The sequence below is a fragment of the Mytilus edulis genome, chromosome 8, assembly GCF_963676685.1.
Source record: "Mytilus edulis chromosome 8, xbMytEdul2.2, whole genome shotgun sequence".
NCBI classification, from domain to species: domain Eukaryota; kingdom Metazoa; phylum Mollusca; class Bivalvia; order Mytilida; family Mytilidae; genus Mytilus; species Mytilus edulis.
In genome coordinates, this window is record NC_092351.1 from 5,990,298 (window position 1) to 6,011,103 (window position 20,806).

The 20,806-nt window shown below is 33.6% G+C and overlaps 1 protein-coding gene across 1 annotated transcript in view; it reads right to left on the reverse strand.

Annotated features, from left to right (window-relative positions):
* Positions 1 to 7,234, reverse strand: part of LOC139484676 (heat shock 70 kDa protein 12A-like) — a 50,676-nt gene extending 43,442 nt beyond the window's left edge. Inside the window, exons 1-2 of the mRNA XM_071268536.1 lie at positions 6,412 to 7,234; positions 4,524 to 4,670 (exon numbers count right to left, since the gene is read on the reverse strand). Coding sequence (XP_071124637.1) covers positions 4,524 to 4,670; positions 6,412 to 7,220 — 956 coding nt within the window. The 5' untranslated portion in view covers positions 7,221 to 7,234. The remainder of the gene's footprint in view (positions 1 to 4,523; positions 4,671 to 6,411) is intronic.
* Between the last annotated feature and the right edge of the window lie 13,572 nt (positions 7,235 to 20,806).

Genomic DNA, 20,806 nt, shown 5'->3' on the forward strand with positions numbered 1-20,806 from the left:
AAGTGTTAGTAAAAATTTACAAATTTTATGAAAATTGTTAAAAATTTACTATAAAGAACAATAACTTCTAAGGGGGTCAATTGATCATTTCGGTCATGTTGACTTATTTGTAAATATTACTTTGCTGAACATTATTGTTGTTTACAGTTTATCTCTATCAATAATAATATTCAAGATAATGAACAAAAACAGCAAAATTTCCTTAAAACTAACAATTTAGGGTCATCAACCCAACAACGGGTTGTCCGATTCATCTAAAAATTTCAGAGCAGATAAATGTTGACCTGATTAACAATTTTACCCCATGTCAGATTTGCTCTAAATGCTTTGGGTTTTGAGTTATAAGCCAAAAACTGCATTTTACCCAATGTTCTATTTTTAGCCATGGCGGCCATCTTGGTTGGATGGCCGGGTCACCGGACATATTTTTCAAACAACTAACCCAAAAGATGATTGTGGCCAAGTTTGGATTAATTTGGCCAAGGAGTTTCAGAGGTGAAGATTTTTGTAAAAGATTACTAAGATTTACGAAAAATGGTTTAAAATTGACTATAAAAGGCAATAACTCCTAAAGGGGTCAACTGACCATTTCAGTCATTTGACTTATTTGTAAATCTTACTTTGCTGAACATTATTGCTGTTTATAGTTTATCTCTATCTATAATAATATTCAAGATAATAACCAAAAAGAGCAAAATTTCCTTAAAATTACTAATTTAGGGCCAGCAACCCAACAACGGGTTGTCCGATTCATCAGAAAATTTCAGGGCAGATAGATCTTGAACTGATAAACAATTTTACCCATGTAAGCTTTGCTCTAAATGCTTTGGGTTTTGAGTTATAAGCCAAAAACTGCATTTTACCCCATGTTCTATTTTTAGCCATGGCGGCCATCTAGGTTGGATGGCCGAATCACCGGACCCATTTTTCAAACTACTAACCCAAAAGATGATTGTGGCCAAGTTTGGATTAATTTGGCCCAGTAGTTTCAGAGGAGAATATTTTTGTAAAATATTACTAAGATTTACGAAAAATGGTTAAAAATTGACTATAAAGGGCAATAACTCCTAAAGGGGTCAACTGACCATTTCAGTCATGTTGACTTATTTGTAAATCTTACTTTGCTGAACATTATTGCTGTTTACTGTTTATCTCTATCTATAATAATATTCAAGATAATAACCAAAAACAGCAAAATTTCCTTAAAATTACTAATTCAGGGGCAGCAACCCAACAACGGGTTATCCGACTCATCTGAAAATTTCAGGGCAGATAGATCTTCACCTGTTTAACAATTCTATTCCTGTCAGATTTGCACTAAATGCTTTGGTTTTTGAGTTATAAGCCAAAAACTGCATTTTACCCCTATGTTCTATTTTTAGCCATGGCGGTCATCTTGGATGGTTGGCCGAGTCACCGGACACAACTAGATACCCCAATGATGATTTTGGCCAAGTTTGGTTTAATTTGGCCCAGTAGTTTCAGAGGAGAAGATTTTTGTAAAAGTTAACGACGACCACGGACGACGACAGACGCCGGACGCCAAGTGATGAGAAAAGCTCACTTGGCCTTTTAGGCCAGGTGAGCTAATAATGACATTTATCGTGATTAATGACAGTAATAGAGAGTTATAAAAGTAATGATGATTAATGACAGTACAGATGAGTAATACAAGTTATATTTTAGTGCTATTTATGTTCTATATATATTTTTACTTTTCTTTTTACACGACTACAGCTTTTATGTTTCCATCTACAATTTGGGACAAGGTTTTTTGAAGTTCTGCAGATTGGTTGCTATGTTGTTAACATAGCTAACTACAAACTATTAAAACTTATGACATCCACAGGCGAGGAAAAACGTAGAATGATTTGTTTTAGTATAATTCGCTTTCAAGTATCTGATTACTCTTGAAGTTACAACCACGATTGTCATTTCATATAATATCACCAAGCTATGGCACGCGGGAACCACATAAATGAGAAAATCACAATTTATCGGGGATAATGATAGATTATCGGTCGACCATTATAGATGTACGGCGTAAAGTATACTTTCCAAAACCTGGAAACAAACTTTTTTTCCCAAAAAAATCCATAGCACCCCCCACCCCCCCCCCCCTCCGAAAATCAAATGGTTGCTGCCTTATAACATGCTCGCCGATAAGAAACAGAAAATATGGTCACCGAACATTTTTTTGCTACATATTAAAATAGGTCATTTCTATAATTGTAAAAATACTTTATCTGAGTTATCTCCACTAATTTGGCAAAGCTGAAAAAAAATTACAGCCGTAAATATGAGAAAACAAATACCAACAATCGATCAAATGTTGATTTAAAAATGAATTAAACAATACAAGCCACAATTGTATTCAAGACAGCAAGTCTGGTGTCTGTTTTTATAGTAAACATTTACTGAATTCGTTTTTGTTCACTGAGAATATATTCCTAAGACGAGCTCAAGTATGTCAATTAATTCATAGGGCATCATGTGGTAGTTGAAATTATCCAGTGCAATCATTTTGTGTCCAACGGCGTCTTTAAAACATATCAAATGTTGTATCCACTGTCTGCTGTTCTGTAGTCTGTTAGGTCGCGTTTTTTTTTTTAAACTTTAGCCTCCCACTTCGGCAATACCAAATCATATAGGGGGGAAGGGCGGTTACCCGGGACAACTTTTGTTTTGTCAATTCATAAAAATATCGTTATAAGTAACAACTTTCTGTATTCTAAGATCTGCTATGACATCACAACATTGAATTCACCAAGGTACACTTAAGCTTTTATCTATAGATGTCTTATTAAAAATAATAATCACGGAATCTTAAAGTATTTTCTATGTTAAACATATATAATGTCTGAGATATTTTCTTATGCAAATAACTTTAAAATTTTCATTTTTTTTAAGATAATAGAGTAATCAGATATGTAATTTGACCCATGTCTTGCGGTTCATCGATTTTCGGTATAATCAAAGAAAAACCGACAAGATTAACATTGTTAAATACTTCATTTATTTTTTATTCTGTTTATTTTATTATTTTGAGTTTATGCATTAAATATCAATTTCTAACATAACATGATTTGTTTTACATGTAATAGTACTCCTTATTGTCAAGAGTGTCATATTATAAGTCCTTAGTGCACTTAGGAGTCCTAATCAGTGTTAAGACACACTAACTTCATAAAATATTATACGAAATGATATATAGATTTCTGAACAAAAGAACAACGGTTACCCAAATAATTACACACAAAAAAAGAACCATAGAGCATAAATCTTTAAAGATTTCTTGTTTATGAATGTTGAAAATTTGTTTCTTACTGTTAAACAGTCACGAATTAATTTATTGATTATAACATTCTTAAAAAAACTTGTATTTCTTTTTCCCTGTTATGTCAACGATTATTGGGGCCAGTTGTTATAGAAATTTAACTTCTGACACCTCTTAGCAATATTACAGGTAAACATGTGATAATCTAGCCACCTGTAATATGCATTTACCTGTAAAAATCAAACCTTTTAGAGAAAAAATACAAATATACATGTATATGATAATAAAAGGTATTTTACTTTGTAAACGATAGAGAAAACAAAACTTTATTTATGTGTGGAACTTTTAAATTTTATAAGAAGCTTCAATATTCGTGGATTGAAAATTGGAAACTATGTTCCTCTTGTGTCCATTCTGTTGCACGAATAGTCCGATGCTCTTTACCATCATAGTTAATACAAGGATGTGAAGTCCGAAATTTATTTTTTAAAACACCTGTTGAACATGTTTTAGAAAGGGTAACTTTTGCTTTAAGGAATTAACTTCAAGGAATTAACTTCCAAAGAAAAAAGTTGATCGCCAATCAAAATCGATTTTACAATTGGCTAGCATTTCCGGTTTTATCTAAAATTATCGAATTTACGACTTGTGTTTTAATTCACTTGGTCGAGGGTATTTGGTTTTGATGTTATATATATTATTCTCGTGGGATTTTGTTTATGTGTGTTACATTTTAGTGTTGTGTCGTTGTTCTCCTCTTATATTTAGTGCGTTTCCCTCGGTTTTAGTTTGTTATCCCGATTTTGTTTTTTGTCCATGGATTTATGAGTTTTGAACAGCGGTATACTACTGTTGCCTTTATTAACTATCATTGTCGAAACAATTCACCTTGTCGACTGTAAATGCATTATCAAAGAAGTAACTATCATTGTCTGCGCGCGAGTCACATTAATTAGACCATCTATGATGGTCGACCGTAAAGTATACTTTACGCCGTACATCTATAATGGTCGACCGATAATCTATCATTGTCGCCGATAAACTGTGATTACCTATTAATGTGCTTTACGCGTTCCATACCAAGCATATTGCATCCAATATTTCTATACACAAGATGGTTGACGATACGTTTATCCTCAAGGATGTAAAATCTGTCGATACCTCGAGTTCGTTATTTTTGTTATTTTAATTTTTACTTGTATAACATATTACATGAGGTTAATAGTTTTATAAATGTTAGACTCACCGTGATATTTTTTCTATTTCTGCTTGCTTCTGTGTTAATCCTTTGTTTAAATCACTGTTTTCCTTTTGAAGTTCATATGCTAATGTTTCTTTCTCCTTTACCTTATTTGTTAGTAATTCAATTTTAGTGTCTTTTTCTTTGAATAAACTGAAAGAAGAACCATATATTATACCAGTTGAACATTCATTGGACAATAAGTGGATAGGTAAAGATTTTTTTAGGGTTTTAGTAAAAAAAACTCTGCAACAACTTATCTATTCGCTATCAACATGTCATTGTCTATCTAAAAATTGACACCTGTCCGAACGCCCATTGTATTTTGAATTCCAAGAGAGAGGCGAAAGATATCAAAGGGACATTCAAATTCATAAATCGAAATAAGCTGAGGGAACTGCCAATTGAATTATATGAAGACACTTTGGAAAAAAAATTCGGATGACAATTGATTTAAAAAAAAAATCATGATGAACTAAAAAAAAAAGGCTGACAGAAAAGAGTGAAAAATAAAAAGGTAGGAGAGAGATTACAACTACAAAAAAAAAATGTAGGACTCTTATATCTACAGTAGATGACCTGAAGAAGTTTTGTGGTGAGATATATTTAAACAGTTAGGTAAACAAGATGTGGATTCGGTATACATTACAACCATAATGCTGGACTTTTTTATTCAGTTTTTTTTTATTACCAGACAGTCAGTTTTCAAAGGCTTACCAGATATGCACCATTACTTGCCTACTTGTTGTTGTACTTATATCCAAAATAAATCACACATAACCTTCACAAAGGCAAACAAAATAGAGCACATTACAACTGTTTTTTAATCTCACTTTGAGACTTATTGAGGATGTTTTTCTTTCACTCAATAACTATCATCTTTGGTGGAAAATCATCACAGAATGACGATTTTAAAACCTCATTTTCGAAAATGATGAAGACGTTTTTATTGAATGCAGTTTTGCTATGAGTCAGAGTTTTTAGATAAATTTTTCATATAAGAACATATTACTTGTTAAAACAAAATTTTAAGAGGCTCAAAACTTGTTTTTGTGGACAAAACAACATTTGTGTTATGAGGAGAGGATTACGCATACACAACCTCGGGTTTGAATGTATTAAAAACCTTTTTCTCGTTGCACCACGTAGATTGTATGTGCATTTGTGATTGCATGATCGTAGTTTTATTGGGTCGTTCAAGCATTACATACTTTCTGGCAACGTCTTTCGACTTTTGGCTATAAGTTTTGATATTTAAAGCCTTTGGAACCACTCTCTAAATTGTACTTTGTTTACGATGCCTGTGTCCCCAGTGATAATATGACCAGCTGGACTATATTGGTATAAGTACGATGAAGACCAATATAAGGTTTAGATTTTACATTCTTGAGCATAAAGGGCAATGGGTGAAAATCCATGATGCATTATGTTTAATGTTGTCGTGCTATGGTGTTTTTAAATTGATCATGTAATGTTTCTGCACATATGTTTTAATAATGATAGCATCCAAACCCTTTTCATGGAACTATTTAGTATAAGCCTACTTTTTCCCCCGTCTTTGTAAGTAGTTGGCACGACTTTGAATAGCCTGTGGCTAGCAATGACAATACATTTTGAAACCAATAAGTATTAGTTTTAAAAAGTCCAGTAGGTTAACTGTCCCTTTGGTATCTTTCGTCCCTCTTTTAAACCTGATTTTCTAATAAGTTAATTTTTACGAAAACGATTACATTCACAAATTAAATGTTCAAATACTACTACATGAATGTCGTTCAAGATATTTATTTGGGAAATTCATCATTACTTTACTCTGTGTTATTACGAATCGGACAACTACATCGTTCGCACCGTTTGATGTCAAATTTTAAAGTATACCTTCAAAGTTATGACTTACCTCCTTTTCAACCTCTTATCTATTTCTTCCATAACTGCTTTCATAAAATCATCTTCGTTAAAACTTTCAATTCGTCTTGGATTTTGTAGGGTTCGATCTATTTCAATCATATTCTGTACATCCGTTTGAAGACGTTTCCAGTCAGTAAAAAAGGTAACGTCGTGTTTTTCTTGTAGGAGGTTGTCGATCTGCAATAATATTCCAGATGATTCATCATATTGACGCTGAAAGAAAACTCGTTTCCTGTCCAAATCTTCTTTCTCAATGGTTTTGAAGTCAGAAGCAGTGGTCATATGTATTCTTTTTGTTTTATCAACTATTCCATACATCTCCCGGCAAGTTTTCTCGACTTTATGAACGTAAGAGTCAACATCAGATGTAATCTGGTGCATTTGCTTTGTTTTAATTGCTTCCAATGTCCTCTGTACGATTTCAACTTTCGCTTTCAACTTTTCATGGGTTTCATTTGCACTTACTCGGTTAACATCAACAATCTTTTTAATTGTCTCAGTTGTGTGTCCATTGTGAGAACTTGTCATACATTCTTTGCAGGTGAGATATTCACATTTACTGCAATAATAAAGAAATGTTTGCTTATGCGATAGACACACAGGCTTTCGTTTTATAACACTGCCCCCTGTCTTCTTGATATCTACTACAATATGATCCTGAATAATCGGGACCCTATCATGAATGTTACGTTTACATTCAACGCATAAAAACTTTTCGCATTCGTCGCAATAAAAAGACGCTTTTCTCTTATTGATATCACAAAAATCACAGTCATTTGACGCAACTTGGGCCTCCATTACAATAAATCACCTTGCCAGGTTGTCAAGTTTGTCACATGATATAACTTTTGTATACAATTATTGTATTTCCAATTTATTTAAGGGTACTACTTTAAAATAATGTGGTACGAAACGACAACAGGGAAGTTATATAGTGTAGTATAATGAAATGACAAAATTTATGATTGAAATTTAAATTAAATACAAAGAATGTATACCATGTTGACTGATTCAAAAATAAAAATAAATGCTTCACGCTCGGTTTACAATTTCATAAATGTATGAAGTGAAAATATACACACGACATGTATATTTTTATTATCTAATTGAATATACACTATTTATGTATTGCTCTAATTCCCTTCTTTAGAAATATATCCATGTATTATGTTGCGTTGTTAAAGTTTAAATAATATTGTAGAATTATTATTATTATTATACAATATTTATATAGCGCATTATATAATTTGAAAAATTACCCTAAGCGCTTAACATGAATAAACAAAAAATAAGATACATAAGGTAAAAGCAAAATATACAATCACATAAATACAATTTCTGAGCAGTGGCGTGTAAAATGAAAACATTGATTGTCGGTTAAATAGAATAATATAAAAGAATGTACAACCCACACAAAAAATATCAAAAATTTAAAATTAATCAAAATGAAAGAAAAGTAAAAAGTTTCAAAAAATAAAAATGAGTTAAGAAAAATTTAAAATTTCCTCTGTATAAATTTAAAATAATGATTATCATTAAACCACAGTGACTCAAGTATTAAAAATTATTAAGTAAAAGTTCACAATACAATCAACTGGTAAAACAAATTGTTCATAAATTTACAAATTTACAAAAAATCAATGAAAGCACTTCGGAAAAAATATGTCTTAAGATCCTTTTTGAAAACGTCAAGAGATTGTTCATTTCGTAAGGATGAAGGTAAGCTGTTCCAAAGAGTTGGTGCGGCAATATCGAACCGTCGTTCACCATAGCGTTTTGTCCTAACATCGTTTGGTAGTCGTAACAGCATCCTTTTCTCCGATCGCAAGGCTCTACCAGGTTTGTAATGTTCAACTAATTCATGTAGGTATGATGGTGCCTTGCCATGAATTGCTTTAAAAATGTACAGCAGGAGTTTGTACTGACAACGAAAATGAACCGGTAAACAGTGCAATGAAATGAGAACAGGTGTTATTTTCTCTTGTGCGTTATTAGCCGTGCTGCTGTATTTTGCACACGCTGTAGTTTTGTTATTACACAGCTATTTGTTCCGTATAACAGCGCATTACCATAATCTAGTCGTGATGTAACGAGTGAGCACACTAGAGTCTTACATGCCTCATCTGTAATCAGGGATCTATACAACACAGTCAGCTATAAAAGGCCCTGATATGACATGTATAACAATTCAAACCAGAAAACAAAGGCCTTATTTATATACAAAAATGAAGGAAAAACAAATATGTAACACATTAACAAACGACAACCACTGAATTACAGGCTCCTGACTTGGGACAGAAACATACATAAATAATGTGGCGGGGTAAAACATGTTAGCGGGATTCCGATCCTCCCCCTAACCTTGGACAGTGGTACATGTATGACAGTACAACATAAGAACAAACTATAAAAATCAGTCAAAAAAGGCTTAACTCATCAGATTGCCCATTGATATATTAAAAGCACTGAAAACTTCATTTGATATGTCTGATTTCAATTTATTCACATCATCAGGTCTTACACTTAGTATATTTTTTCGTGATGAACATTACTATTTGGTTGATTATGTAGGAAATCACTGAAGCATGACTGGAGAAGTCGCCCCCTCCCCCAGCCCCCCCCCCCCCCCTTATTGTCCCAGCTGACCTGAGAATCTGTCTCTCTTTAACCATTAACGTCATACAACAATTACTTTTCCGTTGTGGCATCATATATTTTGTATTAAAACATCAAAATTTTACATTGAATATATGTGATGTACATGCATGTACAGTTTGTAATGGCAGACATATACATATTGTAGCAATAAGGTGTATCCAAAGCAAAATAATTAATAATAAATCAACTCAATGGATAGAAGCATACTGGTAAGTCAATTTTTTTTTTCACACAGCATCACTGGTTTTAGAAGTCAAGAATTTTTATATTTTACTTATTTGGGTAGATACATGTACATGTAACACAACATTTATCTTGTCATAATACCTGTACGCTCAGTGTTCTTCATGAAAACTATCACACTGATTTTAAATCATTATAGGAAAGCACAGTGTATAATCAAACATTTCAGGAGGCAAAGAGTCTATTATAGGCTGACTGCAATAGTCTGTATATTATCTGAAAAAGCTTAGTTCTTGTCAACTTTCTTATTATTTCAAACATTTAAATAGATGTCTCCCAAATTTGGTGTATTTCTATTAGCTTTTTTTAAAGTCATTTTCATTTATTTTTCAACCCGGCCCAGAAATATGTTTAATATAGCTGATTTAGAGAAAGGCGACCTGGGTCACCTCTAACAAAGGCTATATTTAATTGTCACTGCAAACATTTTACCTGTTCAACACCAAATGCTGTCAAGTTTGGGGCCCCTGGCCATGGCTCTTTTTTTTCATAATTCATCTTACATGTACATCTCCTTTGAATTGTTTGCTTATTTGTTCTATGGTCTATCTATGCATATCTATCTATATACCACATTTTCATGGTCCCACACAAATGTTTAAAATGTATACATTTGACTTTTTTCTAGCTTCTCTCATGTGATAGCCATACCTTTTTGGTCACTATTTATGTGTTGCATTTAAATATGAATTGTAACACTTTACAGTGACTGAACAGGTAAAACAAATACTTCTCAAGAAACAGAAAAAAGAAGACTACTTGGAACAGCACCAGACTACATGTATGTACATGTAAGAATAAAAATTCAGATCGGAATAGCATGGAGGATATGATATGTCCTTGTGAATAAGCAAGGAAAGCTTTTAATAATAGTGCCTATTTTTTAATTTACTAGATTTTTCATTCATTATCTGTGCAAATTTTAACATAATTTGTCATAAATCCTTATCTATCTTTACTCAAACTTTCATTGGTGGATCCAGAAATTTTCATAAGCGGGAGCCCACTGACTGCCTAAGAAGGGGCCAACTCCAGTCATGCTTCAGTGATTCCCTATAAAAACAACAAAATATTTCCTAAAAAAGGGGTGGCCCAGGCCCCCCCGAAAAACCCTCTAACTCCACCTCTGACTTTAATTTAATATGACAAGTGTTTCATTCACCAAAATACTGGTGCGTTTCTGCACAATTTTATGAATGAGAGGGGAAAGAAGATCCACATGTGGTGTACCTGCACATGACAATTGCAAACTGCCCCATTTTTCTTATCACAGCCAATCAACTGATCATGCTGATACTGACATTACCAGAGAGTACACATCAAATGAAAAATCACAAATAACTGATACATATTATCAGATACTACAGAATTAAATATGTTTTAAATTTATTACAAAAAAATGTGTTCTCAATCTTGTAGATAGATATAACTGGATCTCATATACATGTAAGTACCAAAGACAACTGTCTATACAAGTCACAATTTATAAAAGTAAACTATTAAAGGTTGTAGTTTGGTCTTCAACGCAAAGCTTGGTTCACACCAAACAGCAATTTTATATAGTCCATATCAATCATGACAATGGCGTTTGGGGTTAAACATGTTTTCGTAGGTAAATAATATTGCCATGGTATTTTTTTCATGAGAGTGTTATAGTCTATAGAGTATTACTTCCTCTTTGGTGGAATAGTGAAATAGAAGTCAATACGTTCTTGCTCAATCCTATGTCGCTTTGAAGGTGTCATGATTGTAATCCTCAGCTTAAGCAATGTGTTACTGTAATTTGAATTTCAAAAAAACTGAGCGACGTTTTTCGAAGCACTGGTCAACTCCACCATAGCGAATCACATGACTTTGACAATCAGTAAATTCCAGGGAAAAATATCTCAATAAGTAAAGAATTGTCAGATAAAAATTAAATAATAGAGTACACAGGAAATGGCAAAGTTCACATAGTCGCGTATGATTAATCATTTAAAAAACAAAAAGAGCAAAAGAGGGGGGGATGGGGCGTACACACTTTACGTCGCCCTCTGGATCCGCCACTGCCTTCTGTTGTTGTCCATTTTGTCAAGTAGTAATCCTCAAAAGTATGTGTAGGTTATATGCTATTTTTATCAAGTTGATTATAGACACAGAATACATTTTATTATAATATCATTTCTCATTTCCATTCTCAAGTTTATTAAGTCTCCTTCCATTAAAACACGGGTCCACCAATAATACAACAAAAATGACAAATTAGTAGAAAAAAAGCGCTATGTTTTCATATTGCTTGAAGTGCAATATTCCAATAAAAATAAACTACTCACAAACCACTGATCTCAATATAATCAGCTAAAATACGGCAAGCTTTTTAGAAAAGCTATTACTTGTACGACTTTTATAGTCTGCAAATTTTATTCTTTGCCCTAGGTATCCATTCAACCTCTAAGAACAAGACTTAAGTGTGCTTCTAACAAGTCACAAAAATGACATACGCAATATCTGCAAAAAAGGCTTCATACTGCCCTTATATAAACAATAACAAAAAGTTTTGGTTATCCGTAAACCATAAATGCGTTTATCTCTCATAAATTCTGTCCAAGAAGCCATCTATAATAACAGCCGTAAGTTCTTTCCAAATAGAACTATGGTGTACATCGTATTCATGACACATACCATAAGCAATAATCTTAGGACTTTCTACTGAACATCCACCATATCCAGTTCCACTGGTATCACTATAAACATAGTGTGGCACGAAAAATTAGATTCAAAATGTAAAATTAACACATATAAGATTTTCCAGCCAGAGTATAAGCTGTTCTTAACTTTGAACTGAAAGTCCAATATTAGATTCATATAGGCTGATATAACATCAAAACTAATGATTCAATCATAGTATAGCCGATTTCTTTGACATATATACGAAATGGATATAATCTGACCAACGGAAGCTACAGTTCTCCAATAAAATAAACCTCAATATTCTGAAGATAGTGTAACTTGTTTCATGGTATCAAACAGTTATGAGTCTCTCAACCGGTTATGCTTATGATAGCTTTGTCTGTATCAATGAAATAACCAAATATATCAATGTATAACTGGGAGACCATGTGGATATAACCACTTTGATCAATAAGGTCTTGTCTAACTCAGGTGGCAAAATCTGTACACACGCTAATATCAGAATCGGTGACAAATCCATAAATCTATATACATAAAATTTCTTTTCATTCACCTCAATTTAATTAGTGGTCAAGTAACATAAGTAAATATATAATTAGGCAGAACTTCATCCCAAAAAGGGGAACGAGAATAAAAATATATATCAAAGGATCTGTAGTCTTAACTATTATACCTCGTCATATGTTCATTAAAAACCAAGATGATCAGATTGCAGATCGTATATTCTTATATGATGATAAGCTGAATGTTTAACTTAAAACAATAAAAATATGTTTAATTAGATTGCATATCTACCAAGATATCTTCAAATTTCACAAAGGTGTTTTCCATAGATGTAAATGACATGACCTATATCTAAAATTAAAACTTTGATTACCATTGCTTAGACCAGAGGTAGCAAGTAATGGCAAGTGAATTAGCAAACAAATGGTTTACATCAGTACATTCAATAATAAGTCCTGTAAACAAAAGATCTTCAATAGCTTATAAAACAAAATCACTGTATGTAATAGCAGAATAATTGTTATGTAAACAAACGGACAGCCGTGTAGTACAAAAAAGTATTTTATAAGCGTGTAAAATGGTATCGGTATTTAAATTGTCGGTAATGAAATCATGACAACCAATGTTATACCAAAAATAAATATGTCTCTATAATCTATCTCTGACAATAATTTTAGACTGACCTTGTTCATTTTCAAAGTAGTCGTGTGTCAGAAAAGTGTGCACTCGATCGACTACCAATATAAATACTTATCTTATATAAATAATTCCTTATTTGGACCATCGACCGCTTTCGAGTTGAATAGGCATCTATTCCTCAAATATTGGTTATCCACAACCATAGCAGGCTCCTTCCTGAAACTTAGACTGACTTCCGCTCATGCTGGACATGTTGCAATATAACGGGAAAATGGCATATACAACCGGGATGAGGTTCTCGAAAGGGCTGCTGTTGAAACTTTAATTGTTGTTTACTAGTGTTGAAAATGTCCTGTTGTGAAACACCATGCAGGAGATTCTTCAAGTAATGGAGAATCTGGGTTCATTGTCAAATTCAAGATAGGCAGCGTACCAAGAAAATTCGACTGCTCAGATTGACGATGTCGTGCTGAATGATTACATAGGCAATAAAATACCGCGAAAATAATTTTGAAGCGGGAAAACATTACGCCCTCTATGCTACATATGATGAAACACCCAGGAGAAATTAATTTCACTCTAATGCACTGCCCGTTTAAACGAATGAAATTATAATTAAAATGTCAATTGTTCTTGAACAATTGAGAGGTCTTTCCTTTTGTAATGTAAAATACATGTTCCTATAGTCGTAGAATGCATTGAAAAGCTCTCAAACACACATAAAACCGTTAAAAAATGACAAAAACAACAAATTCGCTTTTTAGGACATGACCTTGACTTTTGACCTTGTGACCTTTGTAAAGGTCATTGGTCCACGATGTCATAGTAAAAGACCCCATGGGTCTAGGACCTTTGGTTCAAGAGTTAAAGCTAATTTTGTCTTTTCAGAAACCGTTAACGGGGGTTATGCCCCTTAAGGGTATGTCAAAGCTCTTCGGTCAAAATGTAAAAAAGTTCCGCCTTAGTCAACTCAACATTTTTAACTATTTACTATTTCTGTAAGTATAATCGTTTTTGAGATATCCAATAAAAAGTTGAAAGGTCAAAGGTCAAGGTCAACCTTTCAAAGCTTGAAAACACTCTCAAAATCCTTTATATGGGTCAGGATCCCTAATAGACCTTGCGATGAGGAACTCAGATGACGTAATTAAAAAACAATATTAGTCCGCCATACAATTGTGGATGCTGTGATTTTAAAAATGGACATAAATGAACAATAAGAACTGTTTTATAGAGCTGATGTGATGAGAAAAGAAATATGTAGATTTGACCTGAAATAAATTATTAGAAAGGACAATTTTTTTATTGAGTTTTATGATCAAAATTTTGGGATTATTTCATGTGGAGAGTGACATTTTTCACCATCTTCCGGGGTCCAACAATTTGCGAAAAAAGTAATCTCACTTGTCACCCCGAAAATTTAACCAGACATGTATAAATGTATCAGCTTCGATATGAGCCATCATACATGTTCAAGTAAACGATATGGACTGAGCAACGGAGGAAAACGTTACCATTACCGTTTATGTAGAATTAATTAAAAATGTTGACTCATATAAGGTTAAAAACACTAAATTCGCTATCTGGGACATGACCTTGACCTTTGACCTTTTGACCTTTGTCAAGGTCATTAGTCCCCAATGTCATTGCTGAAGACCCCATGGATCTAGGACCTTTGGTTATATAGTAAAGGCTGATTTTGTCTTTTCAGAAACCTAAATCAGAGGTTATGCCCCTTACAGAAAGGTCAAATCTCTTCGGTCAAATGTAACAAAGTTGCGCCTTAATGACCCAAACATTTTCCACTATTCAAAACGTCTGTAAGTATAATGGTTTCTGAGATTATCCCATAACAAGGTGTTAGGTCAAAGGTCAAGGTCAACATACAAATTTGACCTTGAGGTATTTTTCAAAGTCGCATGAATTGATGATGAATGGTGAAGATCCTAGGTGTCTACGACTTACGGTTTCTGAGTTTTGGTGGCCAACCGACAACGGTTAATTTTCATAGGGGCATACCCCTACCAATGAGTCGTTGAATCTTTTCGATCCAAATGTAACGAAGAACCGGGGTCTGGTCCTGAACAAATTTCACCCTTCGGTTTTTTTCTACCTATTACGGTTACGGTGTTGGAACGATAACAAGGTTTTTGGGTTTCGGAGGGATTACTCCGAACCGACAAAATATTTCGACTCACAGGTTGAGTTCCGGATAGGTATTCATGACACCGATACAAAGTGTGAACATGAAAGCGACACGTCTTACGGTTAATGCGGATAAATTTGTCAAAGTTTGGCGGAAGAATAATAATAATAAATATTAAAATGTCAATTGTTCTTGAACAATTGAGAGGTCTTTCCTTTTCGTAATGTAAAATACATGTTCCAATAGTCGTAGAATGCATTGAAAAGCTCTCAAACACACATAAAACCGTTAAAATATGACAAAAACAACAAATTCGCTTTTTAGGACATGACCTTGACTTTTGACCTTGTGACCTTTGTAAAGGTCATTGGTCCACGATGTCATTATATAAGACCCCATGGCTCTAGGACCTTTGGTTCAAGAGTTAAAGCTAATTTTGTCTTTTCAGAAACCGTTTATAGGGGTTATGCCCCTTAAGGTTATGTCAAAGCTCTTCGGTCAAAATGTAGAAAAGTTGTGCCTTAGTCACCCAAACATTTTTCACTGTTTACTATTGCTGTAAGAGTAACCGTTTTTGAGATATTGACTAAAAAGTTTAAAGGTCAAAGGTCAAGGTCAACCTTTAAAAGCTTGAAAACACACTAAAAATCCTTAAAATAAGGTCAAAACACATAATTCGCTATCTGGGACTTGACCTTGACCTTTGACCTTGTGACCTTTGTCAAGGTCATTAGTCCCAAATGTCATTGCTGAAGATCCCATGGGTCTAGGTCCTTTGGTTATATAGTAAAAGCTGATTTTGTCTTTTCAGAAACCTAAAACAGGGGTTATGCCCCTTACAAAAAGGTCAAATCTCTTCGGTCATAATATAACAAAGTTGCGCCGTAATAACCCAAACATTTTCCACTATCTAAAACTTCTGTAAGTATAATGGTTTCTGAGATTATCCCATAACAAGGTGCTAGGTCAAAGGTCAAGGTCAACATACAAATTTGACCTTGAGGTATTTTTCAAAGATACATGAATTGATGATGATTGGTGAAGATCCTAGGTGTCTACGACTTACGGTTTCTGAGTTTTGGTGGCCAACCGACACCGGTTAATTTTCATAGGGGCATAACCCTACCAATGAGTCGTTGAATCTTTTCGATCCAAATGTAACGAAGAACCGGGGTCTGGTCCTGAACAAATTTCACCCTTCGGTTTTTTTCTACCTATTACGGTCGATAACAAGGTTTTTGGGTTTCGGAGGGATTACTCCGAACCGACAAAATATTTCGACTCACAGGGTGAGTTCCGGATAGGTATTCATGACACCGATACAAAGTGTTAAGATGAAAGCGACATGGTTTACGGTTACGGAGGGAAATTTTGTCAAAGTTTGGCGGAACAAAAAGAATAATAATAATAATCAGAAGAAATACAGTAAGGTCTTTCCTTATAGAAAAAGGAAAGACCTTAATAAATCAATTGCTTTTAAAAAGCAATTGTAAACGGTCTTTCCCCCTTTGAAATTGATTATATGGGGGGGGGGGGGGGGGGGGGGTATTTGTTTGTTCGTTAGTTTGTTTCGGTATGGGGTCTATATTATTGTGTTACCGGAGAAGTTTCATGTTTAGTTTGGAAAGTTTTTATTTTATTTTAGGTACAGCGCGCGCGCCAGATTGAGGAGACACCACGTGACGCGGGTTTATATTAACAAAAACTTTTTTTTTATTTCTTTTTAGGTGGGGACGTTAAACAGACAACATCTATAGAGATGGAATGCACACAATGTAATTTCTTTTGTCATTGTAGGAAATTGACATCTTGATGACAGTTCACGGGCAGTGGATGTTTTGGATTTAATTGATCCGGTGTAACTTTAAAACACATTTTTTGATTATTTTCTGATATTGTACATTTTTCAGCACCTGTTTGTAACACAGATTAGTATTTCAATCTCGGAGCGGACATTTTATTGTAGGTTTTTACTGAGATTTACGGACCTAGCAAGCGATTTTTACGGCATTGCTATTTCTTTTCTCTAGGAAAAGCTTTGAGAGATATCTGCACCAAATTTTTTTATAAACTTTTAGTACATGTATGCCCTGCTGACTGCAAATTTTGAGGTCGATTGTACTTGTAGTTTCAGAGTACATGTGGATTTTTTTTCAGAAGTGACGCAAGAACAATATTAAATTTCAATGTTTCATGAAACATGATTGATTGATCATGATTGATTGATTGATTGATTGATTGATTGATTGATTGATAAGTTGATTGGTTGGTTGGTTGGTTGGTCGGTCGGTTGGTTGGTTGGTGGGTTGGTTGTTTGGTTGGTTAAACACGTTGGATAGGGTCAATTGAAACAGCGAAAAAGAAACAAAGAATATCTTGGACCCTATATTAAACACATGAGACTGAAACATGATTGATTGATCCTGATCCTGATTGATTGATTGATTGATTGCTTGATTGATTAGTTGGTTGGTTGGTTGGTTGGTTGGTTAAACGGTTAAACACGTTGGATAGGGTCAATTGAAACAGCGAAAAAGAAACATAAACACATGAGACTGAAACATGATTGATTGATCATGATCATGATTGATTGATTGATTGATCGATTAGTTGGTTGGTTGGTTGGTTGGTTGGTTGGTTGGTTGGTTGGTTAAACACGTTGGATAGGGTCAATTGAAAGAGCGAAAAAGAAACAAAGAAGATCTTGAACCCTATGATAAACACATGAGACGGAAACATGATTGATTGATTGATTGATTGATTGATTGATTGATTGATTGATTGATTGAGCATGATCATTATTGGTTGATTAATCATGATCATGATTGATTGGTTGGTTGGTTGGTTGGTTGGCAAACACACATAAAACTCTTCAAGTAGTGCCCCAAATCACATATGTACATGACCTTGACCTTTGACCTTGTGACCTTTGTCAAGGTCATTGCTTCACAATGTCATTTAAAAAGACCCTATGGGTCAAGGTCATTTGGTTTAAGAGTTTTGTCTAATAATGGCTTTATATAAACCATCAATGGGGATTACGTCCCTTACACAATGGTAAAACCAATACAGTCGAAATGTAACAAAGTTGCCCCTTGAGGTACCAAACATTTTTCACTATGTAAATTTTCTGTATCTATAACCATTCTTAAGTTATAGGGAAATCAAAGACCAATAAAAATGTAAAATACGACCTTGACCTTTGACCTTGACCTTATTTTCATTTCTTTGGACCAAGGATTTAAAATCAAAATACCCTAGGTCTCTATCACTTATGGTTTTCCAGTTTAAAATACATTTCAAAATTTCAAAAACAAAAGGGGAAATAACTCTCATATGGAATCTCTATACGGTCAAAATAAAACAGAACATCCTGAGGATGTAACGCGTCATTTGGAAAAATAAATTTGTCAGTTTCTTATACGGTTGTGAAGATTAAGCGATAACAAGAAAAACAGTGTTCGGGTAGATAACTCTTATATGGGAAAGTGTTCGGTTAAGCAGGGTTAGTCTCAAAAGCGCATAAACTGTTCGATATCATATTTCATTTATCTAAGCGACATCTTGCGAAACAAAAAAACAGCGAAGGAAAAAAAAGTTGGCGGAAGAAAAAAAGAAATAATTAAAAACCAATTGTTCAGAGAACCATTGATGGTCTTTCCACCAGTTAAGACCTTTTTTTATATGAAAATATTAAAATTTGGTTTTAAATGTCAATTTTAGCGCCAAATGACAGCTTTTTGAAAGCTTATTAAAAAAATATATGGTTTCTATAAAAAAATATATATTAAAGGGAGATAATCTTTTACTTCCGGTTTAAAAAGTTTACTTCCGGTATTGTTTGATAGTTTACTTGACACTGATTCCAAAAATATATGGTTCTATATACTTTTACATTGATAAAGTACAAAAAATAGCTACTTCCGGTTTACAAAAGGTCACTTCCGGTTGTGTTTTTTAAGGTCACATTGCTTACAACTTAATGCAAAAAGTCCCATGGCTTTATCATGTGTACATATGAGGTAAAAGCAAAGGTCAAAATCTAGAACGTTTAATTAGCATATGACCTTGAGCTCAATTTCAAGGTCATAAACCAAGGACCTCAAATCAAAAGACTCTAGTCCTCTACTTTATATTGTTAATGAGTTATATTACCATACGTATGATATTAGATATAAAAAAGGGGGAAAACTCGCGTCAAATGTCTACGTACCCTTTCGACTAAAATTAATGTGTTACGACATGTTGTAACTAACAATTGTGTGAAAATATTTAGTCGATATCTTGTATGATTTCTGAAAATAAGAGATAACAAGCCAAAATCAAAAATTTGAACATGACCTTGACCTTTGACCTTGACCTCATTTTCATACTTTTTTAGCAAGGGCCTCAAATCAAAAGACCCTAGGCCTCTATCACTTATGGTTTTCCAGTTACAAATTTATTTCACTTATTTCAATACAAAAGGGGAAATTACTCTCATATGGGGTCTTCGTAAAGCTTCGGTCAAAATAAAACGTAACATCCTGAGGATATAAAGAGCAATTTGGAAAAATAAATTTGTCGCTTTCTTTTACGGTTGCGGAGGAGATCTGATAACAAGAAAAACAGTTTTTGGGGAGATAAAGAAAAGTGTTCGGTTAAACAGGGTGAGTTTCAAAAGCGTATAGACTGTATGATCTCATATACAAAAAAACTAAGCGACATCTTTTGAAACATTTTTACACCGCAAGAAAAAAATTAGGCGGAAGAATAAAAAAATAATCAGAACAAAATCAATAGGTCTTTCCACACGAAAGGTGGAAAGACCTAATAATAATCAGAACAAAAACAATAGGTCTTTCATCCGAAAGGTGAAAGACCTAATAATAATAATAATAATAATTAAAAACCAATTCTTCAGAGAACAATTGAAGGTCTTTCCACCTCGATAATAAGAATGAAATTTAAAAAAGGATGTTAGAAAATGTCACTCCTTGTTGATGTAATTTAGTTCTTCAAATTTATATAAAAAAATAAGATTAAAAGGTATATGTAGAACACTTAATTGTTTTATCAAGAACAGAAAATAATTTTTAGCAAAGGTCAAAATCTAGAACGTCAAATTGACCTTTGACCTTGACCTCAATTTCAAGGTCATAGGTCAGTGATCTCAAATCAAAAGACCCCAGGTCAATCATTTGTACGGTTGTGGAGAAATACTGATTTCAAATACATAAGGGGAGAAAACTCCTACAAGGGTTAACCCAAACACTTCGACTGAAATAGTTTGAAGTTGTGCCTTTTTGTAAACAGTAATTTGGCAAACAAATCATATTATTTACTGTAACAGTTTCTTTTGAATAACGATAACAAGCAAAATTCAAAATTTATAACATGACCTTGACCCTCGACTTTGATCTCAATTTCAAGGTCATAGGTCAGTGAACTCAAAACGGAAGATCGGAGGTCAATCACTTGTATGGTTGTGGAGAAATACTGATTTGAAATACATAAGGGGAGAAAACTCCTATAAGGGTTAACC